The 25835-nt window shown below is 42.2% G+C and overlaps 1 protein-coding gene and 1 long non-coding RNA gene across 14 annotated transcripts in view; one reads left to right on the forward strand and one right to left on the reverse strand.

Moving 5' to 3' along the window:
* LOC309541781 overlaps window positions 1–25835 on the reverse strand; it is a 575734-nt gene that overhangs the window by 459777 nt on the left and 90122 nt on the right. The window lies entirely within an intron of this gene.
* Window positions 1–25835, forward strand: part of CADPS2 (calcium dependent secretion activator 2) — a 367142-nt gene that overhangs the window by 121123 nt on the left and 220184 nt on the right. For all 13 annotated transcript variants that reach the window (XM_082239470.1, XM_082239476.1, XM_082239475.1 and 10 more), the window contains exons 3-5: window positions 6413–6745; window positions 20442–20522; window positions 21130–21366. In XM_082239470.1, the coding sequence (XP_082095596.1) occupies window positions 6413–6745; window positions 20442–20522; window positions 21130–21366 (651 nt within the window). The remainder of the gene's footprint in view (window positions 1–6412; window positions 6746–20441; window positions 20523–21129; window positions 21367–25835) is intronic.

Consider the following 25835-nt stretch of genomic DNA (forward strand, 5'->3'; position numbering starts at 1 on the left):
GCTCTCACTTCCATACATCACTACTGGGAAAACCATAGTTTTAACTATACAGGCCTTTGTTGGCAAGGTGATGTCTCTGCTTTTTAAGATGCTGTCTAGGTTTGTCATTGCTTTTCTCCCAAGAAGCAGGCGTCTTTCAATTTCGTGGCTGCTGTCACCATCTGCAGTGATCATGGAGCCTAAGAAGGTAAAATCTCTCACTGCCTCCATTTCTTCCCCTTCTATTTGCCAGGAGGTGATGGGACCAGTGGCCATGATCTTAGTTTTTTTGATGTTGAGCTTCAGACCATATTTTGCTTCAGACCATATTTTTTTTGATGTTGAGCTTCAGACCATATTTTTCCTCTTTCACCCTCATTAAAAGGTTCTTTAATTCCTCCTCACTTTCTGCCATCAAGGTTGTGTCATCTGCATATATGAGGTGGTTGATATTTCTTCCGGCGATCTTAATTCCGGCTTGGGATTCATCCAGCCCAGCCTTTCGCATGATGAATTCTGCATATAAGTTAAATAAGCAGGGAGACAATATACAGCCTTGTCGTACTCCTTTCCCAATTTTGAACCAATCAGTTGTTTCATATCCAGTTCTAACTGTAGCTTCTTGTCCCACATAGAGATTTCTCAGGAGACAGATGAGGTGATCAGGCACTCCCATTTCTTTAAGAACTTGCCATAGTTTGCTGCGGTCGACGGACATATTTAGTGTCTCTGATCTGTCTCACTTTCACATGCTTTTCCATAATTCCGTTTCATCTTTTTCCATATTAATCTGAAGATTGGAGATATATATATATATATATATATATATATATATATATATATATATATATACATACACACACACACACACACACACCCTCAAATATATTTAACTCCATATTAGTTATATGATAAAAAAATTTTGAATCTCCTATTATGAAAACTCTCAAGGTTGTTTATAATAACATCCATTAAAATACAATAATATCAATAAAACCCAGCAGCACTGTCAGTCAATATAACATGTAGCTAAAAAAATTTACCAGTAACCTAGTGTCAATAACCAGCAAAGGGGCTTAGTAATGAGTACTTTTTCCACCATGCGTCAAAATGGCCTCTTCATCAGCACATGCCTTATTTCTGGGCAGAGACTATTCTATCTAAATCATTGCACCACAATAGAAAATGTCATTTTTCTGGTTACTGCAAGATGTGCTTCTGCCCTCTGCAAAACAACTAGGAGGAACTTCAGTAGATGCCCTTAGTGAATAAATAGTGTGTGTGTACATCACTCAAAATGACCAGAGTCCTATCTCCAGGCTGTACAAGGCATTGCAGTCATATAGTTTGTTACATTTCTATCCCAGATATTTTTCATGGTGGTAGTCTCTCTTGGGACACTGACTGAGCCCAGAGCCTCATATATTTATCAAGCTGGCTCATTCCATTGTTATGCTCTTCAGACCATGGCCTGACACCTATAATCTTACCCTGCTAGGAGTTGAATAATATCACCCATCCCAGTGTCCTTGGTTTAATAAACTGCTAGCAGGTCACACACAATACATAGCCTGGGTTCCTCTATGGATGGTGTTAAGTTTTGCCATGGAGAAATACCCTTAATTCAGTGTGTTATGTCATACTGAAATTTTTATTAAACATTTAAATCTTGACAATTTTACTGTTTTTTTTTCCTCTTAGTGATTTTAACTTAGTGATTGTATAATGCTTTCCTGTTCTGAGCTGCCTTGCCTGCGCTTGACTCGGAAAGGTGGCATAAAAATCGTTCTTAAAGAAGAAAAATTATTTAAATAAATAAATTGGAGGGAAACGTAGACGCCTGTTTTTTAAAAGACCCTCACTCGATTTGTAGCTAGAAACCAAGCCTTGCGATCATGACCAATTTAACCTGGGCACGAGATATTGGACATAATATACAATCTGAGGACTGGGGAAAACTGTGGAAAGCAAATTTGAAATTTACAGATTGTTCTCTCTTGAAATAAAACTATATGAAAATAATGTATAGATGGTATATCACACCAGTACAAATAGAAAAAAATGTACAAAACTGGGTCAAACATATGCTGGAAATATAAGGAAAAAGAAGGTACTTGTTACCATATGTGGTGGGAATGTAGAGAAATTAAAAAATTTTGAGAAATGATATATAATGAATTGAAAAAAATGTTTTAAATGACATTTGTAAAAAAACAACCCAGAAGTATTTTTGTTAGGGATTGTAGGACAAGACCTGCCAAGAAAAACAAAGAATTTATTTATGTATGCCACAACAGCGGCAAGAGTCTTGATTGCACAAGGATGGAAGAAGGAGAAAATCCCAATGAAGGAACAATGGAAGAAAAATTGATGAACTATGCAGAGCTGGCTAAATTGACATACAAATTACGGGACAGGACAGCTGTGACATTAAGGAAGAATGGGAGGTTTTTTCAAATTATCTAAAAAGACAACAAAATGAACTGGACTCCTCGGCAGGTTTTGAATAAACATCCACAAATTTATTAGGGGAACATATGACAGACAAAATAAATATATGTACAATTTTATAATATGCAGAGAGTGATATGTGCAAAGAAATCAGAGAGGGGAGCTGAGGGAAGTCTTTGGTGGGAGGGAGAGGGAGGGATGGGGGGAAGGGGAAAAATAATGTAATTGATTAAATGGATTGATAACTTGTCATGTTGAAATTGTTCAATAATTTTTTTAAAAAAAATAAAATAGAAACCAAGCCTTGCAACAGACAGAGATGCCAACTTTGACCCTTAATCAACAGCAGCAATGTACTAATAAGAGGCCTCAAGAGTGCAATTCATGTCAACTAATACGATTTAACTAATAATGTGTATTAAGTGCCCTCTGACATTATATATCAGAGAAACCTTAAGGCAAGGGCTGATAGGACATATATTAAATATAAATGCCCAAAAACCTTTAGGAAGCCTATTGGTAAGCATTTTAAGCTTCTTGGAAACAAATTCAGACTTCAGGGTAGCTGTTCTATAGATGATCAGTTCTGGGGACGAATGGAATATATGATAGCGGAACGAGAACTTGTACTAGAATTTGATTGTAGCAATCTGGCTTTGAAGAGTGACTATGGGTTTTATGCACATTACAGAGATGCAGATTGCCCTTATTATCCTCCATTTTTGCATGCTGAGCTTAATACCACTCTTTTTTTGGGGGGGAGGGGTTTAGATATCTTTGTAAATGAAAATGGGATATCCTCTCTCTATCTGCTGATAGCTGACTTATCCCACTCTGCTTCTATCCATTTCTGCAGCTAATGAAGGAGATTATTACCTACAGAAACTCATATACAGCACCTAATTTAAAGTGCTACTCTGCTCTTCTACTGAACAGATAGGCTTGTTACTAGGTCTGCAGAAAATATTTTTGCAGTTCAGTTTTGGGGGATAAAAGTAACTCTGGGGGAGCTCGGCAGGAAAAACTTCCCCAGCCAATATTGATGTGGAAAAGTTCTTCCTGTACCTCGCAACCTGCAAAGCCCTCTTAATTGCCATGCACTTTTTGCATGGTATTTTTCTTTTCTATTTCTGCTTCTTTCTTCTTCCTGGATTACTCACCTGGGTGATCACATTATGAATTGGATTGGATCCCATTGTGAACAGGAGTGATGCCGTGATACTGCTGCATAACCAGCTAGATTTGGCTCTGTGGGTTTAGTCAAAGGCAAACAGTAATTTGAAAACGAAAGCATTGCTGTCTCCCTCTTCTGGAAGGAAGCCAACAATTTTTCCTCTGGCAGATGGTGAGATAAACTGCAGATTGTGGTTCGAGGACCCGACCCCCGCAAAGTAAAATGAAGACACAGGGACACGTGATATAAGGTTAATGGGCTAGAAAAGGCCACAACTTTATTGATTACAGCAATGAAAAGGTATTGGCGTAGGCATTGGATCGCAAAACAAGTGGGTTTATTCACCAGGGGTTCATCACCTGTTGATGCTAATCCAACTATAGGCTCAGCCCTGATGTCACCGCGGGTCGTGCCATGGCCTCCTGCCAAGCAGGCTTCGGACGGAATACACGACCGCCAGATTCCTTTACCGGAATACCCCTATAGATGGCCACACCTAGCACTTCGACACACCTCAACACATTATTCCAATGCCTAACCTACCCACCAATACCACCAGAAAGTTGTGACGATTGCTAGGAGGTAGGCGAAAAAACCAAAAAGCCTAATGCCAAATGGAAAAACTCCTACCAGGCCCCCCGGGCAACCGGGGCGACCAACCTAAGGTCCATAGCAAGGCCAATGACCTAAGCCCTAACTCAAAGGGAGTGGAGGATGGGTGACTCGCACAGGACGACGAAGAGAAATGAGGCTGGGGAGAGGCTGGCACTGCAGCATAAAGGCTGCTGGACACGCCCCCCCATGGCACCTGGTTGGGCGGCCACCGGGGGGGGGCGTGAGTGCCAGCCAGGTGAGCTGGAGGCAGGGGGCAACGCCCCCTGCTAGGAGCGGTGTTTGGGCTCCCACCCACAACCACTCCCCTCTCTTTCAGGGAGGAGAGTCTTTGTTGACATGTTAGAAAAAGTCACTTGTAACATCAGGGTGTCCAAAGGACAAGCAAAAGGGAAAGCTTTTTAAGCAACTTGGCATGTTTTTATTTTATGTACCTCAGGGCCTGGAGCGTAAAGATGCTTACCAGCTTCATACATCTCTCTTCAGCTGGCTTAATCCTTTTTCTTGCAATAAGGGACATATTAGGGTGGACTGTGGGGCGGTTAGGGGAGGGACTGCCAGTCTCCTTTGAATAGGGAAAAAAGTTAACTGCATTTTGCGTTATGTTGCTTTCTCTTCAACTGCTGATTGTGTAATTACTTTATGGGAAAGGAATCATAATTCTGAAATTAAAAGACAATGAGCGCATTACTTCCTTAACTGGTCATCTGGCCAATATGGGGTCACTTGGTAAATGGACATCACAAATCTAGTCAAGTAGATTTTGGAGACATGAAGCTTTCGCTGAGAACAAGCAAAACCAATTGTAGTGCAAAGGAATAGGTGGAAATTGTTGCAGGTGTTGTATTATTAAAGGGATGTTGAGCCTTTGGCACTTCTTAAAGTATTCACAAGATGCACTGCATTATTTTAACACAACCCCCTTAAGCACCTGAATTACAGTGTTGATATTTGGAGTGAAAATCTGGCTGGTTTTAAATGTTGGGAATTGGGTGGGATTTTTAGCGAGATGTTAAAGCTGATCCTTCAAAGGTATATTGGAGCATTAGAATGAGGAGCTCACTGCAGTGTCCATTGAAATAAACACAATTTCGAAATGATCTGTGGACTGGGCTGAGCTATCTGGCAAATTCTGTAGAAAGGGAGCTTCGCGCAATCTTTGCAAAGTATTGTTTGACCTAACTCTCCTCACTTTGGCAAGCAGGGCTGTAGCAGGGAAGAAGAAGTACAGTGTCCATTGCATTTGCGAGATGCCTTTGGGCTAAATTTTCTTTTAGTGCTCCTGAATGTACTCTCCATGCCTCATGGGAGGGACATATACATGTGGAAGAGAACAGTTCATGTAACTGGAACTTGACTAGCTGTATTCCTTGCGACATTCCCTATAGCCAAGTTTATTTTCCATATACAGTGGTGCCTCGCAAGACGAAATTAATTCATTCCGTGAGTTTTTTCGTCTAGCGAATTTTCGTCTTGCGAAACACGGTGTTGGGAAAGTTTTGAAAAAGCTTCAAAAATCACCAAAAACCTCAAAAAAGGCTACCACACCGCGTTCTATGAGTTGCTTCTCGAAGTCAAGTCGCAACTGTATTAACAGTGTTAAGAAAAAGGAAACAAACTTGCAAAAAACGCAAGATGTTTTCGTCTTGCGAAGCAAGCCCATAGGGAAATTCGTCTTGTGAAGCAGCTCAAAAACCGCAAAACCCTTTCATCTAGTGAGTTTTTCATCTTGCGAGGCATTCGTCTTGCGGGGCACCACTGTAAATGGCAGGTTTTAGCAATGGCCTCAGCTACTCAGGCTTTGGCCTGTGTAGTAGTTGGAACCATTATCCTGAAGCAGGGATGACATGTTAGTGGTGACTTTTCTTGCTCTCTCACACTCATGCTTTTACTGGCTTGGGAGCCAGTGTGGTGTAGTGGTTAAGAGCGGTGGACTCGTAATCTGGTGAACAAGGTTCACTTCCCCGCTCCTCCACATGCAGCTGCTGGGTGACCTTGGGCCAGTCACACTTCTTTGACGTCTCTCAGCCCCACTCACCTCACAGAGTGTTTGTTGTGGGGGAGGAGGGGAAAGGAGAATGTTAGCTGCTTTGAGACTCCTTCGGGTCGTGATAAAGTGGGATATCAAATCCAAACTCTTCTTACGTCCTTGTTTTCCTAATTCCACTTTTTTCTTTCTTTTCTTAAAAAAAAAAGGTATTTCTCAGGAGTGATCGAGTTGCCAGGATGGTCCACAGTGGAGGATGCTCGGCGAACGACTTCAGAGATGTGTTTAAGAAGAACATAGAAAAGAGGGTTCGGAGTTTGCCTGAAATCGATGGATTAAGCAAAGAGACTGTGCTGAGTTCTTGGATAGCCAAATACGACGCCATTTGCAGGGGAGAGGAGGACTTGAGCAAAATGCCCAACAGGATGGCTTTAAGTGCCGTGTCAGAACTTATTCTGAGCAAAGAGCAGCTTTATGAAATGTTCCAGCAGATTCTGGGAATCAAGAAACTGGAGCATCAGTTGATCTACAATGCCTGCCAAGTAAGGAGCTCATCTCAGTTCTGTAGACCTTTCCTTCTTAGGTTGACCCTTCGCTTGTCTTGGGAAGAGAGGTTGGTTGTTGAACCATGCTGAGATGTGTAACTCTGTGAGGGGAATTATGGATCTTCTGCCAGCACCCGTAACAGGCTATAGTTCCCAGGGTTCTTTTGGGGAAGCCATGGCTGTGGTGCTGCTTTAAAGGTACAGGACAGATGTGGCCTAAGCAGCAGACCAGGATTATCTGTTCACAGGAGCATAAATGAGCTGTTAGTTGGTGAGGGTCAGTCCAAATTTTTTAGCTGTGTCTGCATCTCTCTCCATCTACCCTTCCTATTTTTGTGCTTGTGTGTGTTTTTCAGCCATCCTCTCTGCCTGCATGTGTGCCACATATCAATAGCGGTGTTATTTTGGCCAAGTGTACTCAGAAATAGAAAAGTCATGTGCAGCATCTATCTGTAGCTGATTGTCATACATTTCTTTTCTTTTCTTTTCTTGCTTCAGAAATAATTTTCATATAGTTCCATTTTTCCTGTTTCAGAAATAATTGCTTCTCTCTTTCTGAGTAGTTGTTTTTCCATTGCGAGAATGAAAATGGCAACTAGGAGTGCAGTCAAGTGCAGACAATTTGAGCAGACAATTTTAATAGTGATCTGTTTTCCTTTAAATGGTGATGATCTAAGTTCCTTGTGTAACACAACAGTAAGGAAAACATCAATAGAAATCCCCTTGATCTTATCTTGCTAATAGTAAATTGGAGAAGTCAGCCTATAATATGGGAAATACTTGTACTAAAAAGAGTGCCTTCCAGTCCGTTGTGTTTTCAATACATTTTTCTGGGTATACTTTTTTTTATATTTGCCTTCCACAACTTTCTCATGCGTTGCCTAGTCTAGCTTTTTATCTTCAATTTAAATTCTGATGCTTTGCATTATGACCATTTTCTGCACACTCTCACTGATGGAACGAAATTCGCCATCTTTGGGTATTTTAATGGCATCTACATATTGCCATGGAAACATTTCACGATGAAATTTCTGAAATCGCCTAGGATAAGTTGTAGAATAGGGTTTGTTATGAAAGGGATTAGACTGTCTGGTCCAATTTCTGTTTGGTGGAGATTTAATTTTGACTTTCGGGGAGGTATTGGGGTGGGTGGGGAAACAGGCAGGGTCTGTAAATCTATAAATCTTGGCACAGTACATCATTTGTATGGAATAGTTTCTGCTGGGCATTTGACAAATCTTGGAGGTCTCCAAATGGATTGTGTCTAATGATGTTTGTGGCCTGACTCCTAAGTGTGAAATTACCGGAACTCAGGATTAATTTTCATTGGCTTGCACCATTGGGCTCATGGAAGTGAGGTTTTCCATCTTCTCCCCTTTGAGCTACTTGAAGCCCACTAGAAAGCCTTTCTGGAGAATTGGGGGCCCTTTGTGTAAAATATGGGATGGAATATAGGTTTACTGGGGTGGGGATGGAATATCCCAAAATGGATAGACCTCTGACACCTGTACCTCACAGAAGGAGGAGAGCAGGTATGGATATGTTTGGAAACCAGTGGTGTGTTACACGAAACATTGGGACGTGGGTGGTGCTGTGGTCTAAACCACTGAGTCTGTTGGGCTTGCTGATCAGAAGGTCAGCGGTTCGAATCCCCATGATGGGGTGAGCTCCCATTGCTTTGTCCCTGCTCCTGCCAACCTAGCAGTTTGAAAGCACGCCAGTGCAAGTAGATAAATATGTACCACTGTAGCGGGAAGGTAAATGGCATTTCCCTGCACTCTGGTTTCCATCATGGTGCTCTGTTGTGCCGGAAGCGGTTTAGTCATGTTAGCCACATGATGCGGAAAGCTGTCTGTGGACAAACGCCAGCTCCCTCGGCCTGTAAACGAGATGAGCGCCGCAACCCCATAGTCTCCTTTGACTGGACTTAACTATCCAGGGGTCCTTTACTGATCAAAGAGAGATAAAGGAAGTAATTCTAAGTGGAAGTGGAAGTCTCAGAGCTATTTCTCTTATTGCCTGTCCACACAAGGATCAAACCTTTTGTTGGTTGAAGGAGTGATATTTGACATCTAATGCTGTGATTGATTCTTTTGGTTACTTGGTATTCTGCAAAGATCCAGTACTTGGGAAGAGTTCTCAAGGCAATATTCTCTGTTTTGCAATATTTATATAACTCCCAATAGACAAACGTTCTCTGGGTGGTTTACAAGTAAACACACGCCATAAGAAACACACGGCTAAACACACCCATAAGAACATAAGATATACAAATAAAGCCTAAAAGCATGCAGTCTAAAATAAAACAAAGCCGGCAACAGGATGCACCCAAGGTAGACCCGGCAAGGCAGTGTGTGGATCTGAACAAGTACTCAAAAATTGTTTACAACTGGAAAGACTTGGAAAATTGAAAATTGCAACACTGTAGGCTCCAGGGACGCATCTCTGGTGAGGGCATTCCTGAAACAGAGAGCTCTCTAGTAGCTGCTACTTCTGGTGAGGGAAACCTGAGAGGAGTGTCAGAAGGTGATCTCTGGGTGTGTGTAGGAGGACACAATTTGTCAGGCATCCCGTCCCATAAGCAGAATGCTTATTATCAGTATTCTAGCAGTGGCACACACTGTGGCTTTACAGAAAATTGTTTCAGATTGCAGTATGCTTTGGGATCATATTTGGAAGCTGAAGTGTTAGATTTGGAACTCAGGAGTCCAAATTTGAATGTTGGGCTTTGTGTCGCTTGAATATATGGCCCAATTTCCCTGGCTGGAATTTAAGCTCAGCTTGGGGGGCAAATTGTTTGAAGTTGTTATTCCACCCAGACATCTGAAATAAAAATAACAAGCCAATTTTCTATCTGTCCAATATTTCTAGAAAACACCTCTTCATTTTATGTATTTATTTATTTTTACTTCAGTACTGTGCCAGGATCTCAGGGCCCAGAGTATACATGGGTCAGCTGGGTGTGGAAAGTTTGCCAGACAACTTTGTAGCCCCTGCTACAGGGTTATGGATTTGAGAATATTTTAAATGGGTAGAACACAGAGCCACCCATTTGTAAAAAGAATGTAACCATGATCAGTTGGATTCACTCTGGTTTCAGGTTCAAGAAGCCACTGCTTAATGATAAAGAAAGGTAGATGGTATTATTTTAAAATCCACCCTGCTCTGTTGGTATCTGAATTTGTTCCTAAGCTAGCTGGTTTTCCTGTGGAGCAACAAATAGATTTTCTCAAATTAACCATTTATTTAATGTGAAGAAATGTTGAGGACCGTTGACCAACATCTCTCCTGAGAGGGAGAATAGCATAGAACAGGCATCCCCAAACTCGGTCCTCCAGATGTTTTGGGATTACAATTACCATCATCCCTAGCTAACAGGACCAGTGGTCAAGGATGATGGGAATTGTAGTCTCAAAACATCTGGAGGACCGAGTTTGGGAGTGCCTGGCATAGAGATACAATTTGGTATTTTGGTTACAGTGCCAAACTAAGACATGGAGACTAGGGTTCAAATCTCCACTCAGCCACGAAACTCATTTGGTGGCCTTGGGCCAGTCACTGTCTCTCAGCCTAACCTACCTTGTGGGGGTTAGGGCTGGACGATATCTAGTTTTCACCATTGTGATATATCACCAGCTAAATGAAAACACCTCTTCTCACCTTTATGTGAGATAAGGCACATCAAGCTGGCCCCTGAAATCTAGTTTCTAATCAATTTGTGGTTTTTTTGTCTCGTTCAATTTTTTCATTTTCAAGGTTTCAAATTAATACAATCAAGAACAAAATGTGTTTTGTTCTGTTTTCTGTTTGAATCAAAGGACTATCCCATTAGGGACCCCTGACCATTAGGCCCAGTCGTGACAGACTCTAGGGTTGCGGTGCTCATCTCGCTTTATTGGCCGAGGGAGCAGGCGTACAGCTTCCGGGTCATGTGGCCAGCATGGTTCTGGCGAACCAGAGCAGCGCACGGAAACGCTGTTTACCTTCCTGCCGGAGCGGTACCTATTTATCTACTTGCACTTTGACATGCTTTCAAACTGCTAAGTTGGTAGGAGCAGGGACTGAGCAACGGGAGCTCACCCCGTCGCGGGGATTCGAACCGCCGACCTTCTGATCGGCAAGTCCTAGGCTCTGTGGCTTAACCCACAGTGCCACCTGCATCCCAATCCCATTAGGGTACCAGTTCCTAAATTATTACCCGACTCAACATTCAGCAAACTTGATTATTTTATTTGCTACTGAATGCTGACCTTAGCGAGGGAAATGTGTGTTCTGCCTGGTATTTATTGTTGTTCCCATGCCAGTTATAATTTCATATGGTATCCATCGTAGTTGAATACTTTCCCAGATCCTTAATTTTAGATGACAAATTTACAGATCAAGGCAAATTCTTAATGCATATGAAGCCAAATATTAAGTCCCAATTCTAGCAGACCTCATCATGAAACACAGCTAAGGTCATCGCTTGTAAGCAAACCACAACACAGAGGCTTTGAAAGCTGTGATTTATTCTGACTGCCTGTGTTCAGTTTGTCCCTATTGACCTTCCACCTGGAAAATCCACATATTCCTGTGCTGTACGGCTAGGAGGCTTCACTGCTTGCGGCGTTCCTACAGTTGTGCTGCTTGCTAAATTGCCAGAGGAAGAGGTTTAAGAAGTCTTGACGCCGCAGATACATGACGGGTTTGCTTGATGTTGCCTTTGGCATGAGATGTCATGAGCATGTTTTCCTGATAAAAAGCACGGACTTGGGATCGCAGAATGCGGTTTGACTAACCAATGGCTCCTGAAGGAGCCATGTATGGAGGATGTTCCTGTGAGCGGGGGGGGGTGTCAGACATGCGTGCTCTGTGATTGTTACAAGGCAGTTTCTCCTACCTGGGTGATTATCTTTCCACAAGGGCCGACATTGATGCCGAAATCCAGCATTGCCTTAGCTTCGCGAGTGCGGCTTTCTTCCGATTGAAGTGAAGAGTGTTTGAGGACTGGGACATTCTCAGGAAAACCAAAATGCTTGTTTACAAAGCTATTGTGCTACCAACCTTACTGTATGCTTGTGAAACATGGGCCACTTATAACGCCATCTCCAACTCCTCGAAAGGTTCCATCAACGGTGTCTCAGAAAAATTTTACACATCATTTGGGAAGACAGGTGAACTAAGGCCAGCGTACTGGAAGAAGCAAATATCACCAGTGTTGAAGCAATGATTCTTCAGCATCAACTTCATTGGACTGGTCATGTTCTGCGGATGCCTGATTATCGTCTTTCAAAGCAACTACTCTATTTCAAACTTCAAAATGGAAGGTGTAATGCTGGTGGTCAACAAAAGAGGTTTAAAGACTCTCTCAAGGCAAATCTTAAAAAAATGTACAGTAGTATAAACACTGTGAAACACTGGCCTGCGAGCGCTCCAATTGTAGAACAGCCTTTACCAAAGGTGTCATGGGCTTTGAAGACCCTCAAACTCAGAACAAAAGGGAGAAATGCGCTAAGAGGAAGGCACATTTGGCAAACCCTCACCGTGATCTACTCCTGCCCGGAAACCTATGTCCCCACTGTGGAAGGACGTGTGGATCCAGAATTGGCCTCCACAGTCACTTACGGACTCAGCGTTAAAACTGTGTTTATGGAAGACAATCTTACTTGGCTACGAGTGATCGCCAAAGAAGATGACAAGGAAATTACAGAAGCTGACGGGCATCTGGGGTCAGCACTGTGCAGACGTGATGTGCTTAATGCAGTTCACATTTACTTCACTAAAGTTGGAGCATATTATCTTGATTTGTATAACTGAAGGAAAAGAGGCCCTATAAATACATGCAGATTTAAGGGTGTGTGGGGGTTGTGTGTTTTTTTCCTTCTGAACCTAAGAAGCTTGCTGTGACAGAAGGTGGGAGAGGAAATGCTGCTGTAAGCTGTTCCCCACGTCCAAATTTTCTTGTTGATGCTGCTTTTCAGCATAGCAGGACTTGATGCCACAGTTTTAGAGTTATTACCACTGGGCCTTTGGCAATAACTTTCTCTGCTTACTACTATTCTGCCTGGTTTTGTTGTTGTTTTTTTTAAGAGGAGGGTCAACATGTGAATGAAAAGTGCTTTCTTGTTCTAGGTATGAATTGATAATAATATATAGGGTTGCTATTTGCGTGTTCAGACCCAGAGACCTCCCCCTAATTAAATTCACACATGACTCAAATTTTAGTTTTGGTTTTTGGCAGAATTTAGGCCACAACGTTATTGATTACAGAAGGTGAGTGGTTCGACTAGCTCCCTGCACCCTTGCAGGGATTTTTACTTATTTATTTTACTGGGTTTCTTGCCCATCCTTCACCTCAAGGTCCCAGGATGGCTTACAACAAGAAAATACACAATTATAAAATAGTTGCAACCATAAAACAAGCTTAAAAACAATTAAAATGGCATTTTACATGTGAATATAAACAACCAGAAGCATGGCATGACATACCTGTTTTCCCCCTAAAGTTCAGCTAAAGGCTTCTCCAAGGAAACAGAGAATAGGTTAATGACCATTTATTGTATTGATAGTTTTGTCATCTTATTTGGTGAACTGATGATAAATTTAATGTTAGGAACAAAATCAGATGAACTTAGGAAAGTAAAATTTAACTTGGATGAGCATGTTACATTGGTCACACAAACACCTGCTTTCTAACTTGTGCCAAGTGAAAAGAAAAATGGATATGTTTTCACTTTAATCTCTTCTTTGAGATTCTTAGCATACACACACACACACACACACACACACACACACACACACCTTGTGAATGTGTGGGGTCTTGATTTGGAGTCACTTATTTGTGGGTGACTATCTATGAATTGTCACGTTACATTGGTCACATTAACATCAGTCATTTGCCAGAAAACCTTTTCCCCATAGTTTCCAATGATCAGCCCCATAAGTTTGACATTTGCCCATGAAGCATTAGCATTTTAAGTATATTGCCGCAGATGGGGAGGAAAGGATTCATATTTTTAAAGAAAACACTTTTTTCAAGTTACAGATAAATTTTTGATGCTTCAAAACTCTTACCTGTGGTCACGTATTTTGAAACACAATATAAAGAAAGCATTAAGGCTACCTGTATCATATTTGTTGATTATTTTTGCAGGGAAAATCAAGGCAATTAACAAACAAATAGTTTAATGTTAATTGAAGTTCAAATTATATCAGTTAAAACACAAGATATTAGGTGAGGATGCATACAAATGTTACATTGGTCATTGAGGAGCTACCCAAACATCTGTTACATTATGCTGATGATTTTTGTCACAGGCTTCCTCCAAACTGAAGTACACAATTGGAGAAACTAATTTGCTGGTGTCTTGGGATGATCATCCGTGTTCATTTTAAGCAGAGATTATCCACCCTGTTTTCCATTATTATGGATTTTAGGAGATTAGGCTGGATTAGTTTCATTGCTATGGTTGGTTTAATTAAATCGACAAAGCTGTGTGCTCTGGCGGCGGCAAGAACAGAATAGACTAGGCTAACGTTATGTTTGTGACAATTTTTCTTAAGAAGATCTGTTCTCCTGTTTATACACTTCGTGTGATGAGGGAGGTCTGACAGAATAGTAAAACTTCTCCAGAGGTGAAATGCTGGGCTGAATCTCTCATAGTGTCAGCTTCCAGAGAGTTTCTCTCATTGCTACATACATAGCTATTATTATTATTTATTATTATTATTTTATTTATTTATACCCCAACATAATATTAAAAACACGATAAAACATCAACATTAAAAACTTCCATAAGCAGGGCTGCCTTCAGATGTCTTCTAAAAGTCAGATAGTTGTTTATTTCTTTGACATCTGATGAGAGAGCGTTCCACAGGGTGGGTGCCACTACTGAGAAGGCCCTCTGCCTGGTTCCCTGTAACCTCACTTCTTGCCGTGAGGAAACCACCAGAAGGCTCTCGGCGCTGGATCTCAGTGTCCGGGCTGGACAATGGGTATGGAGACGCTCCTTCAGGTATACTGGGCTGAGGCCGTTTAGGGCTTTAAAGGTCAGCACCAGCTCTTTGAATTGTGCTCGGAATTGTGCTGTTTTAGTCATGTTTTGAAGGCACTCAAATGAAAACATTATGTTGTGGTATTTTCTTTCTAGTGAAGTATTTCTTGATTATTATTTTACTAAGTAAAATAAGCCCCACTTCCTCTGTGAGGTTCCTGCCTGCCCCACCCCCCCACCCCGAGGGCAGATCTGTCGCAGGGATTGTATTCTAGGTGCAGAGACTCCCTATGTAATTTAGAATTTATGATGGGGGAAAGCTTTCATTCAGTTCTCATTTAAAGGCAAAATTACCTAATCTGCACTCTCTGAAACAACACGCAAACTGGAACACCGCCTCCTTCAGAGTTTGCACTTCTCCAAATGTTTTCAGCGCCTTTCACCAGCTCAAGTAATGTGTGCAGAAATACACGTGCTGGGGTAAAGCATGCATTAAAATGCATATATTAATGAAAAGAACATAAAAGATGCATTAGATTGAGCCAAGCGGTCCTGCAGATATGTGTATCGTAGGCAGAATTGTACACAAACGAGTATATTCATAGAAATGTGCATGAAAAAGCTGATACATTTTCGTGAGCATTGTCAAAAAGTCACAAACTTGCAAGGAAATTTCGGCAACCGGAATTAAGATTGACCAGATGACAAATTAAGAGAACCAGAAATTGACCGACGTGCCCATCTCTCTTGAGAACCCTGGGTGATCAGGGCTGTATTTCAAATGATTCTCATCCTATGAGTAAGAACACCCAAGGTGTGCTCTTGAAATGGCAGAATCTATTGATATTTTCTTACATCACCAAAACCAAGGTCATCTATAATCTGGAAGGGAAAGTATATTTCCATGTCAAACCAGATTCTCATTAGAACAAGTATCCCCAACCTTCAGCCCTCCAGATGTTTTGGACTACAACTCCCACCATCCTTGACCACTGGTCCTGTTAGCTAGGGATGATGGGAGTTGTAGGCCAAAACATCTGGAGGGCCGCAGGTTGGGGATGCCTGTATTAGAAGATTCTGCCATATTTGTATTTCAACGATTTCCAGTAATTTTGGTTTCGTTGATGGATGACCTTTGCAGAGGGACAAGGGGGAATGTGACCTCACTCCTGCTTCTTGATCTCTCTTCAGCATTTGTTTTTTTATATATATATAAATATTTGTTAGGATTTTACAAATTATAACAGACATATCAATACACACAAACACAAACAAAAATAAAATAAAAAAGAACAAGTATAGTTCCAATACCTTATTTTCTTAAAACGTATTTCACCAACCTCCTCATACCTCCCCTTTCTGCATTCCCATTTCAAAAATTTAGTTCAGCAAATCCTCACCCTTAATCTTGTCTAATTCTCATCATTACTTTTCTTTCAACTTAATCTTTACAGCTGTACTCCATTTAATTTTAAAAACCACATCATTCTAAGACTCATAAATTTTACAGTATTTCTTAAGATAATTCTTAAATTTCTTCCAATCTTCTTCCGCCATCTCTTTTCCCTGGTCTCGGATTCTGCCAGTCATTTCTGCTAGTCCCATGTAGTCTATCACCTTCATCTGCCATTCTTCCAAGGTGGGTAGATCTTGTGTCTTCCAATACTTTGCGATGAGTATTCTTGCTGCTGTTGTAGCATACATTAAAAATGTTCTGTCTTTCTTTTGCACCAATTGGCCAACAATGCCCAGGAGAAAGGCCTCTGGTTTCTTAGGGAAGGTATATTTAAATACCTTTTTCATTTCATTATATATCATTTCCCAGAAAGCCTTAATCCTTGGGCACGTCCACCAAAGGTGAAAAAAAGTACCTTCAATTTCTTTACATTTCCAACATTTATTGTCGGACAAGTGGTAAATTTTTCTCTCTTCAGCATTTGATATCTTTTACCATGTTATCCTCCTGGAAATGGGATTTTGGGGTACTGTATTACAGTGGTTCCATTTGTACCATCAGGACCGAGTCCAGAGAGTCGTATACTGAGAAAGAGGCATTGAAATCTTCAGTTACAACCGACCCTGTTCTTCTTTGGTTTTTAGTGCCTGAGCTATGCTTTCGATATCATTCATTTGGCCACATGAATTCAAAATCACCCTTTATGGCATAAAGTTTAAGCCCTCAGAACAAACAAAAAGAAGCAGCTGGATAAATCTCTTGGCTCTGCCTTGTGTGCAATGCCTTTTTTAACCTTTATTTAAGCTGTATGAAAGTCAATATGAGTAAATCAACACAATGCCAGGTGTACCTTTTCAGGAAGACTTTCTGCGTGGCGATTAAAAGAGCTCAATGTATTGCTTAAGGTAAGCCAGCAGCAATGTGTTGAATTCTAAGGGGTTGAGTCTTGGATCAGTTTGGGTTTACCATGTGGAAGATAATATACAGGAGAGACGTGTCACTATACATCCAATGCTAGAAGAAATATAGGATTCCCATGCTCACACACACAAAGTAGACAACCCACAGCTCTAGCCAGAAGTTGGTTATAAATATATTCCATTTTTTTCTAACTACAGTGCTACCTCTGGTTATGAACTTAATTCATTCCAGAGGTCCGTTCTTAACCTGAAACTGTTCTTAACCTGAGGTACCGCTTTAGCTAATGGGGCCAGCTACGCTGCTGCTGTTCTCATCCTGAGGTAAAGTTCTTAACCCGAAGTACCACTTCCACGTTAATGAAATCTGTAACCCGAGGTGTTTGTAACCCGAGGTGTTTGTAACCCGAGGTACCACTGCACCCCAGGGCTTTCAAAAGTGCCATGTGGAAGCTGTGCAACAAGATACTGAGATACCATTTGCATTACAGAAGATGTTCTTTGAGTGTGCCTGCCTCAGGTTTGTGAACTCACCTCCACTGGCATTCAGATTTCCAGATTCTGAAGAACACAAACAGCCAACAGAATTCTACCTGTAAATTACCTTTAGGGCAGGGGTGAGGAAACCTGTGGCCTTTCAGATGTTGCTGGACACCAACTCACCCCAACCCCAGCTAGCATGGCCACTGGGGTATGAACTGCCAATGTTCTGTGAACATTGTTCTGTGAACTTCCCTGAGACCTCTGGGTATAGCCCAGTATATAAGTTCAGTAAATAATAATAATAAGACAATAGTGCAGGGTAGGGCTGGGGGATAACTGGTTTTCAACATCGCTATATATCACCAGCTTAACGTCGCAATATCTGGTTTTCAACTTTCAATATCTGGTTTTCACCAGCTAAACATTGTGCTATACAGTAGTACCTCTGGTTGCGCACAGGATCCGTTCCGGAGCTCCGGTCGGATTCCGAGGAATTCACAACCGGAGGTGCCTGTTCTGCGCATGCTCACAGCGCGGTAGAGCACTTCTGCGCATGTGCGCGGGGGCGAAACCCGGAAAAATACTTCCAGTTTTGCCGCATTAGCATCCTGAAGGATATGCAACCAGAGGTGTCCAGAGGTACCACTGTACTGATACCACAATGTCTGAAGTAAGGATGGAGCTATGTAGAGGCATTGGCTGGCCTCACAGTCCTTTACCACATTGTGATTTTTGCATCACACACACACACACACACACACACACACACACACACACACACACCATAATTCACAGTATATTGACAGGTCAAAAATTATGAAGCCAATATCATGATGTGGACTGCAGACCAGTTTTGGACAATATATTGATACATTGCCCAGCCCTAGTGCTGCGATTGTGCTATGAATTGATGGCAAAAAGCAGAGACATCACCTTGCCGACAAAGGCCCGTATAGTTAAATCTATGGTTTTCCCAGTAGTGATGTATGGAAGTGAGAGCTGGACCATAAAGAAGGCTGATCACCAAAGAATTGATGCTTTTGAATTATGGTGCTGGAGGAGACTCTTGAGAGTCCCATGGACTGCAAGAAGATCACATCTATTCATTCTTAAGGAAATCAGCCCTGAGTGCTCACTGGAAGGACAGATCCTGAAGCTGAGACTCCAATACTTTGGCCACCTCATGGAAAGAGAAGACTCCCTGGAAAAGACCCTGATGTTGGGAAAGATGGAGGGCACAAGGAGAAGGGGACAACAGAGGACGAGATGGTTGGACAGTGTTCTCGAAGCTACCAGCATGAGTTTGACCAAACTGCGGGAGGCAGTGGAGGACAGGAGAGCCTGGAGTGCTCTGGGGTCACGAAGAGTCGGACACGACTAAACAACAACAACAACAACATTGCCTAGCAATCTGAAGTATAGGTTCCAACTGTCCATGAGCACATGGAACCAGGCTGAAAATGGGAACCTGCATAGCCACTTGGAGCCACATACAGGAGACACTGTGATCTAACATGAAGCTGTCTTTGGCACTGTGAAATAGAATCGATGGCCTTTGGGGGACCCTTCAGCTCTAGGGTTCTGTTTCAGCTGCTTCTCTGTGTAGCACTTGTCAGAGTGGTAGCTGTAGCAAGGTGCTCCCTGAGGTATTAAACTGAGAGCACTTTTACAACACACTCAGAGTCACATAATTAACAATGTGTTTGCATTCGTATTAAAATATCCCCAGGCTCCTTGTCATCTGAGTGTCTTTTTGAGTTATTTTAATTCATTTATTCTCATCAGTGTACTGTGCTTCAGAAATGTATACAGTGAGTTTATATAAATAATCAAGATGTCTCTGGAAATGGCTTTTTAGAGTGATGCAGCTTTTTAAAAAAATAATAAGGTAGCACAGCAGTTGTTAAGATCATACACTCTATAATATAAGCAGCCTGTTTGAACTGAAAGCAGAATTCAGCATCTTATTATTTTAAACGCGTTTCTAGTCCTGAAGATAGACATGAAAGCATGTGAGCCGTGACTAGTACAATTTTAGAAGCTTGAAGAGATGGGATTGCAGCATGCAGAATGAATGTTTGCTCTTCCAGTTGCTAACAGAAAAACAGCGCCATGCAACTGTGCTTTAAAGGTAAAGGGACCCCTGACCATTAGGTCCAGTCATGGCCAACGCTGGCGTTGCGGCACTCATCTCGCTTTATTGGCTGAGGGAGCCGGCATACAGCTTCCGGGTCATGTGGCCAACATGACTAAGCCATTTCTGGCGAATCAGAGCAGCGCACGGAAATTCTGTTTACCTTCCCGCCAGAGTGGTACCTATTTATCTACTTGCACTTCATGCTTTTGAACTGCTAGTTTGGCAAGAGCAGGGACCGAGCAATGGGAGTTCTCTCCATCGCGGGGATTCGAACTGCTGACCTTCTGATTGGCAAGTCCTAGGCTCTGTGGTTTAACCCACAGCACCACCCTAACTGTGCTTTAGCCTGCAAAAAAAAACAAACAAACCAAAAAACCAGTTGTAGTCTCCTGTCTTTTCCTCAGTGCATTTTGACCTTATTTTACCATGGCATCTTAAAGGCTGCTTTGAATTCAGAATATCACTGTCCAATTCTATGGATTTGCTTCCCATGTGGCACTGGTTGCAGCCATTTGTCAAAGGCTACTTCTTTGATATTTAATTCCGCCCTTGACCATGAAATGAGTTTGCAACATTGTGTTTCCTTGTCTTGTTTACATAAGTTGATGATGCACTCCCCCCAAGGCTGAATTTTGTTTTATTGATGCCAATATCAAATAGTGTGCTGTGCCTGATTAGTACTTTATTTTAATATTGTGGTGTGTTCCCTCCTTTTTTTTTATTCAAGCTGGACAATGCAGATGAGCAAGCAGCCCAGATTAGACGCGAACTTGATGGGCATCTCCAAATGGCTGACCAAATGGCCAGAGTAAGTCTGGTGTGCTTTTCTTTCTAGCTTTAACGAGTAGAGTATTTCAGTAATCTGTTTAAGGTTGCAATCATGTTCATTAATTCAGTGGGACTGTCAGGATGCTATCAGTGGCTCCCCCTGGTTGCCCAGGAAAATATATAATGATAATAATGTATTATTTATTATTTATACCCCGCCCATCTGACTGGGTTTCCCCAGCCACTCTGGGCGGCTCCCAACAAAATATTAAAACCATAATAAAACATCAAACATTAAAAACTTCCCTAAACAGGGCTGCCTTCAGATGTCTTCTAAAAGTCAGATAGTTGTTTATTTCCTTGACATCTGAAGGGAGGGTGTTCTACAGGGCAGGTGCCACTACCGAGAGGGCCCTCTGCCTGGTTCCCTGTAACCTCACTTCTCGCAGGGAGGGAACTGCCAGAAGGCCCTTGGAGCTGGACCTCAGTGTCCTGGCAGAAAGATTTTTATAGAGTATGTTTTTATATTTATGTAAGAGCAAATACCAGGTAAGCAGGCTTATGTTGATCTGAAGAGGATTTTAAAGTAATGCATGCAGTCACTGAACAGTAACTTACACACCGAATTTTTAAAAATATTTTTCAAGGAAAGAAAATTTCCAAAGTTTGTATCGAAAGAAATGGAACACATGTATATAGAAGAATTGCGGTCTTCAGTGAATTTGCTAATGGCAAATTTGGAAAGCCTTCCAGTGTCCAAAGGTGGCCCGGAATTTAAATTACAGAAGCTAAAGCGATCGCAGAATTCTGCTTTCATGGACCTGGGAGATGAAAGTGATGTTCAGCTGTCGAAATCTGATGTGGTGCTGTCATTCACGTTGGAGGTGAGTATGCATATCGTGTAATGCTTGCTGACAGTTTAATTCGCTCTTTGTAATTCTAAGGCAACACTATTTGTGAAGCCCAGTCTTTAGCTGGCAAACACTCCATTGCAAATTTTGTGAAAATGTATGCAAGCCTCTGCTGTTATTGGTGGCTAAATGCATAAGAAAGATTTCAGGCTGTCGGTTAAATTTGGCTGGTGTAGCTCTCTTTTGTGTAAATGTCATGTTACCTTTTCCAAGGGTGTGATTCTAACTAAGGCAACACAAAAGAATAATGATGGTGGTGGCTGGATCATATCATAAGTTCTTCATAAATAATAATAATATAATAATAATATAATAATTTATTATTTATACCCCGCCCATCTGGCTGGGTTTCCCCAGCCACTCTGGGTGGCTTCCAACAGAATATTAAAATACCTTGGGTTAAGAACTTATTTCGTTCTGGAGGTCCATTCTTAACCTGAAAGAGCCTGTTCTTAACCTGAGGCACCATTTTAACTAATGGGGCCTCCCACCGCCACTGCGTGATTTCTGTTCTCATCCTAAGGCAAAGTTCTTAACCCAAGGTACTATTTCTGGGTTAGCAGAGTCTGTAACCTGAAGCGTCTGTAACCTGAGGTACCACTGTACAATAATCTATTAAACATAAAAAGCTTCCCTAAACAGGGCTGCCTTCAGATGTCTTCTAAAAGTCTGGTTTCTCTCTTTGACATCTGGTGGGAGGGCATTCCACAGGGCGGGTGCCACTACCGAGAAGGCCCTCTGCCTGGTTCCCTGTAACTTGGCTTCTCGTAGTGAGGGAACCGCCAGAAGGCCCTTAGCGCTGGATCTCAGTGTCCGGGCAGATTGATGGGGGTGGAGACGCTCCTTCAGGTATATCTTCATAAACACATCTTTCCTTGTTTTCCTCTTCTTGTCCAGTACATCAGGACCTGTTCAAAAAGAGTGGCAGGTATAACTTTACCACTTGAGGTTACAGGTAGACTATAAAGGTGTTCCAGTGGGAAACAAGCACCTTAGGGTGAATGGTAGGCTAAAACCTCTCTCTCTCTCTCTGGTCATGCAGGGATCCATAGATATGATTGCTGTGCTGAGTATTTCCCATCACTTCCTGCATGTGTGGCAACCCCACATCGTTCTCCTGCACAGGTGGAGGGCAGGATAATTTCCTTGTGCTTTGGAAGTCCTTGGAGCATTTCTGAAGTGCAGTGCAGACCCCATCTGCCCTCCTCCTGAAGCACAGTGCAGTGGTACCTTGGTTCTCAAGCTTAATCCATTCCGAAAGTCCGTCCCAAAACCGAAGCGCTCCAAAACCAAGGCATGTGTTCTCATAGAAAGTAATGCAAAATGGATTAATCTGTTCCAGACTTTTAAAAACATCCCCTAAAGCAGCAATTTAACATGAATTTTACTATCTAATGAGACCATTGATCCATAAAATGAAAGCAATAATCAATATACTGTACTGTAAAATAAATAAGACAGTATTGTAGATGATACACATAATAAAAATAAAAATTCTTACCTGCACTGATGATAGTCATTGTTTGGACGGGGGGCTTTAATCCATTTCTGCAATCACACAATCAATCAATCAATCAGTAGCTGAACTGGTTTCCACACAGCCACAAATACAAATCAACCGAAAAAGCCTCAAAAAGAAAAATGCAAAATAAATAGGAAAAACAAAAGTGCTAAACTTAATCTGTTCCGGAAGCCCGGTTGACCTCCAAAATGTTCGAAAACCAAGGCACATCTTTTGATTGGTGCAGGCGCCCCGGAAACAATAGCCGACAACCACATGTGAAAAAGTTCAAAAATTGAAACACTTATTTCTGGGTTTTCGGCATTTGAGTACCAAGATGTTTGAGAACCAAGATACCACTGTATCGTCCTGACCTCTTATGCTGCCCTTTGGACGTATACCGAGGTTAGAGAACGTTTTTGCTGCTATGCAATCTTTTCACCAAATGAGGAGGTTTGTTCTCTCCCATTTCTCACCGCCACAACCCCTGGGCCATTTCCGCATGAGAAGCAATTCAGATATTTTGTCTCCGAATAGCTAGGGTCTGAAGTGTTCCTCTCCTGGAAGTTTGCTAATTCTGCATTGTGTACAGAATTACGCTCTAATTCAGCCAATTGTCTGTTCCCAGTTCACCAATACGGCCACTTAAGAGATTTCGGAATAGGAACTTGAGCAGCCTTAAGTGTAAACTCTGTCACTTCCCTGGCAAAGTACTACAAGTGCTACATTCAATTTGTGATGATAGTAAGACAGCGTCAGCACAAAAGTTCTCCCCTCACATTTTCCCCTTAGGTTTGAAGAGAATACCGTAACACCGGATTTTCGCTTTTTGAAATATGGCCACCCTACCCAAGTGTCTAAAATAATCAGGGCAGAGGAGGCCGAACATGGCACAGCTTTGGGTGGTCTGCTGCTGCTGCTGCTGCTGAGGGGAAGGGGTTAAAGCAGCTCCCTGCTGGGCTTAGGAAGAGAAAGTATAGAATGTGGCAGTGGGATTTAGCCATAAGTGATAGCCATTGCCTCTTATCACAGTGTTGATAAGGTTTTTGCTTTGTTTTTGGTAAATAGGTCTTGTGGGACATAATCTTTTAAAGGAAACACAAGCCTTTCTGCAGCATCCCTGTATTACCGTATTTTTCGCTCTATAACACGCACCAGACCATAACACGCACGTAGTTTTTAGAGGAGGAAAACAAGAAAAAAAATATTCTAAACGAAATAGTGGATATATGATTTTTGTGGTTCATGCTGTGGCCACAGACATGTGATCTGACAGTGAGTTTGGAGTAGCCCAACGCAAAAATCCTGAGGATCCATGTGGATCCATGCTTTGTAACCATGGAGGAGGGATGGAAGGGGAACCATGGATCCTCTGCTCACAACTGCAGCAAATTCCCCCCCCCCCCCGCCACCTTCAGGCATTCGCTCCATAACACGCACCGACATTTCCCCTTACTTTCTAGGAGGAAAAAAGTGAGTGTTATGGTGCAAAAAATACGGTAATTTGCAGAGAGGAATCCACTTTTACCGTTCATCAATCCTATATATATATATATATATCACTTACCATATTTTTCCTTGTATTGGACGAGGTTTTTGGACACAAAAATCATGTCAAAAAACTGGGGTCGTCCAATACACGGATAGTGGCATGGGGGGAGATGCTGCTGGGTGCGGGGAGTGATCTGGGGGCGCTGGCTGGTGCTGGCTGGAGGTGCGCAGCTTCTCCCAATGCCACAGCAAGTGGGGAGCGATCTGGGGGCGCTGGCTGGCTGGAGCCCAACTTCCCTCGATGCTGCTGCGCGAGGGAAACACACCCTATCTGCACGCGGGAAAAGATCTAGGGAGTGTTTCCTGCCCGCAGCTGCTTTGGGCCATCTCCCCTCATTTGCTTAAAATTGAGTCCCCCAAAATAGGGTAGGGGTCCTAATACATGGGGGCATCTAATAGACAGGAAAGTACGGTATATCAGAGTGTCAGAAGTTGCTAGGCAGAGTGTATCAAAACTGCTGTCCTATCAGGGATGAAGTTCTGATGGGCACCATGGTAATGTTTCGTAAGGAGACGGCATTGTTATTTCCCAGACATTCCCACCACAGATGACAGCATCATTGCAAGGGAGCATGGAGCCATTTCTTCACAAGCTGGCTGTGTTATGAGAGGATTTTATTTACAGTCGTGCCCTGCAAGACGAATGCCTCGCAAGACGGAAAACTCGCTAGACGAAAGAGTTTTCCGTTTTGGAGGTGTTTCGCAAAACAAATTTCCTATGGGCTTGCTTCGCAAGACGACAATGCCTTGCGAGTTCCTGCGGGGGTTTTTTCCTCCCCCCCTTTTTCTAAGCCGCTAAGCCGCTTATCAGCTGATCCGATCAGCAGATAAGCCACTAAAAGCCGCTAATAGCGCTAATCCGCTAACCTGTCAATGGACTTGCTTCGCAAGAAGAAAAAACCGCTAGACGAAGAGAACGGATTCTTTTCATCTTGCGAGGCACCACTGTACTGCCCTTTGAATCAAAATTGTTGAAAGCGGTTGTAGGGGTAGCTTTTCCATAATTATGAGCTCTGGTTTCTGAATTGAGAGAGGCAACTCAAAAACCGTCTGTAAGCCAAGAAGAGCGTAGTGGGGTTTTGGTTTGTTTTTGTACCTTAGGACTATCAAAATCTTTCTTTTGTTAATAAGGAAGAATGGTTTAGGAGACAAATGCTCACTCGAATTTAAAGGGGAGAAATGATCATAACATAGCTTTGTTGTGTGAAGAGAAAGCCAGAAGTCCTTTAGAAATAGGATCCTTCTGCTAGATTTTCATTTGTGCTACAAATGTGAATGTACATAGTCTTATTAAGTCGGTATTCCCCAAACCTTTGCTACCTAGACTGTATTATTTAGTACTCTGGGATAAAATGGAAGACATGTTCAGTTCACACCCAGAGAAACATAA

This window comes from Podarcis vaucheri (assembly GCF_965113315.1).
Source record: "Podarcis vaucheri genome assembly, chromosome: 10".
NCBI classification, from domain to species: domain Eukaryota; kingdom Metazoa; phylum Chordata; class Lepidosauria; order Squamata; family Lacertidae; genus Podarcis; species Podarcis vaucheri.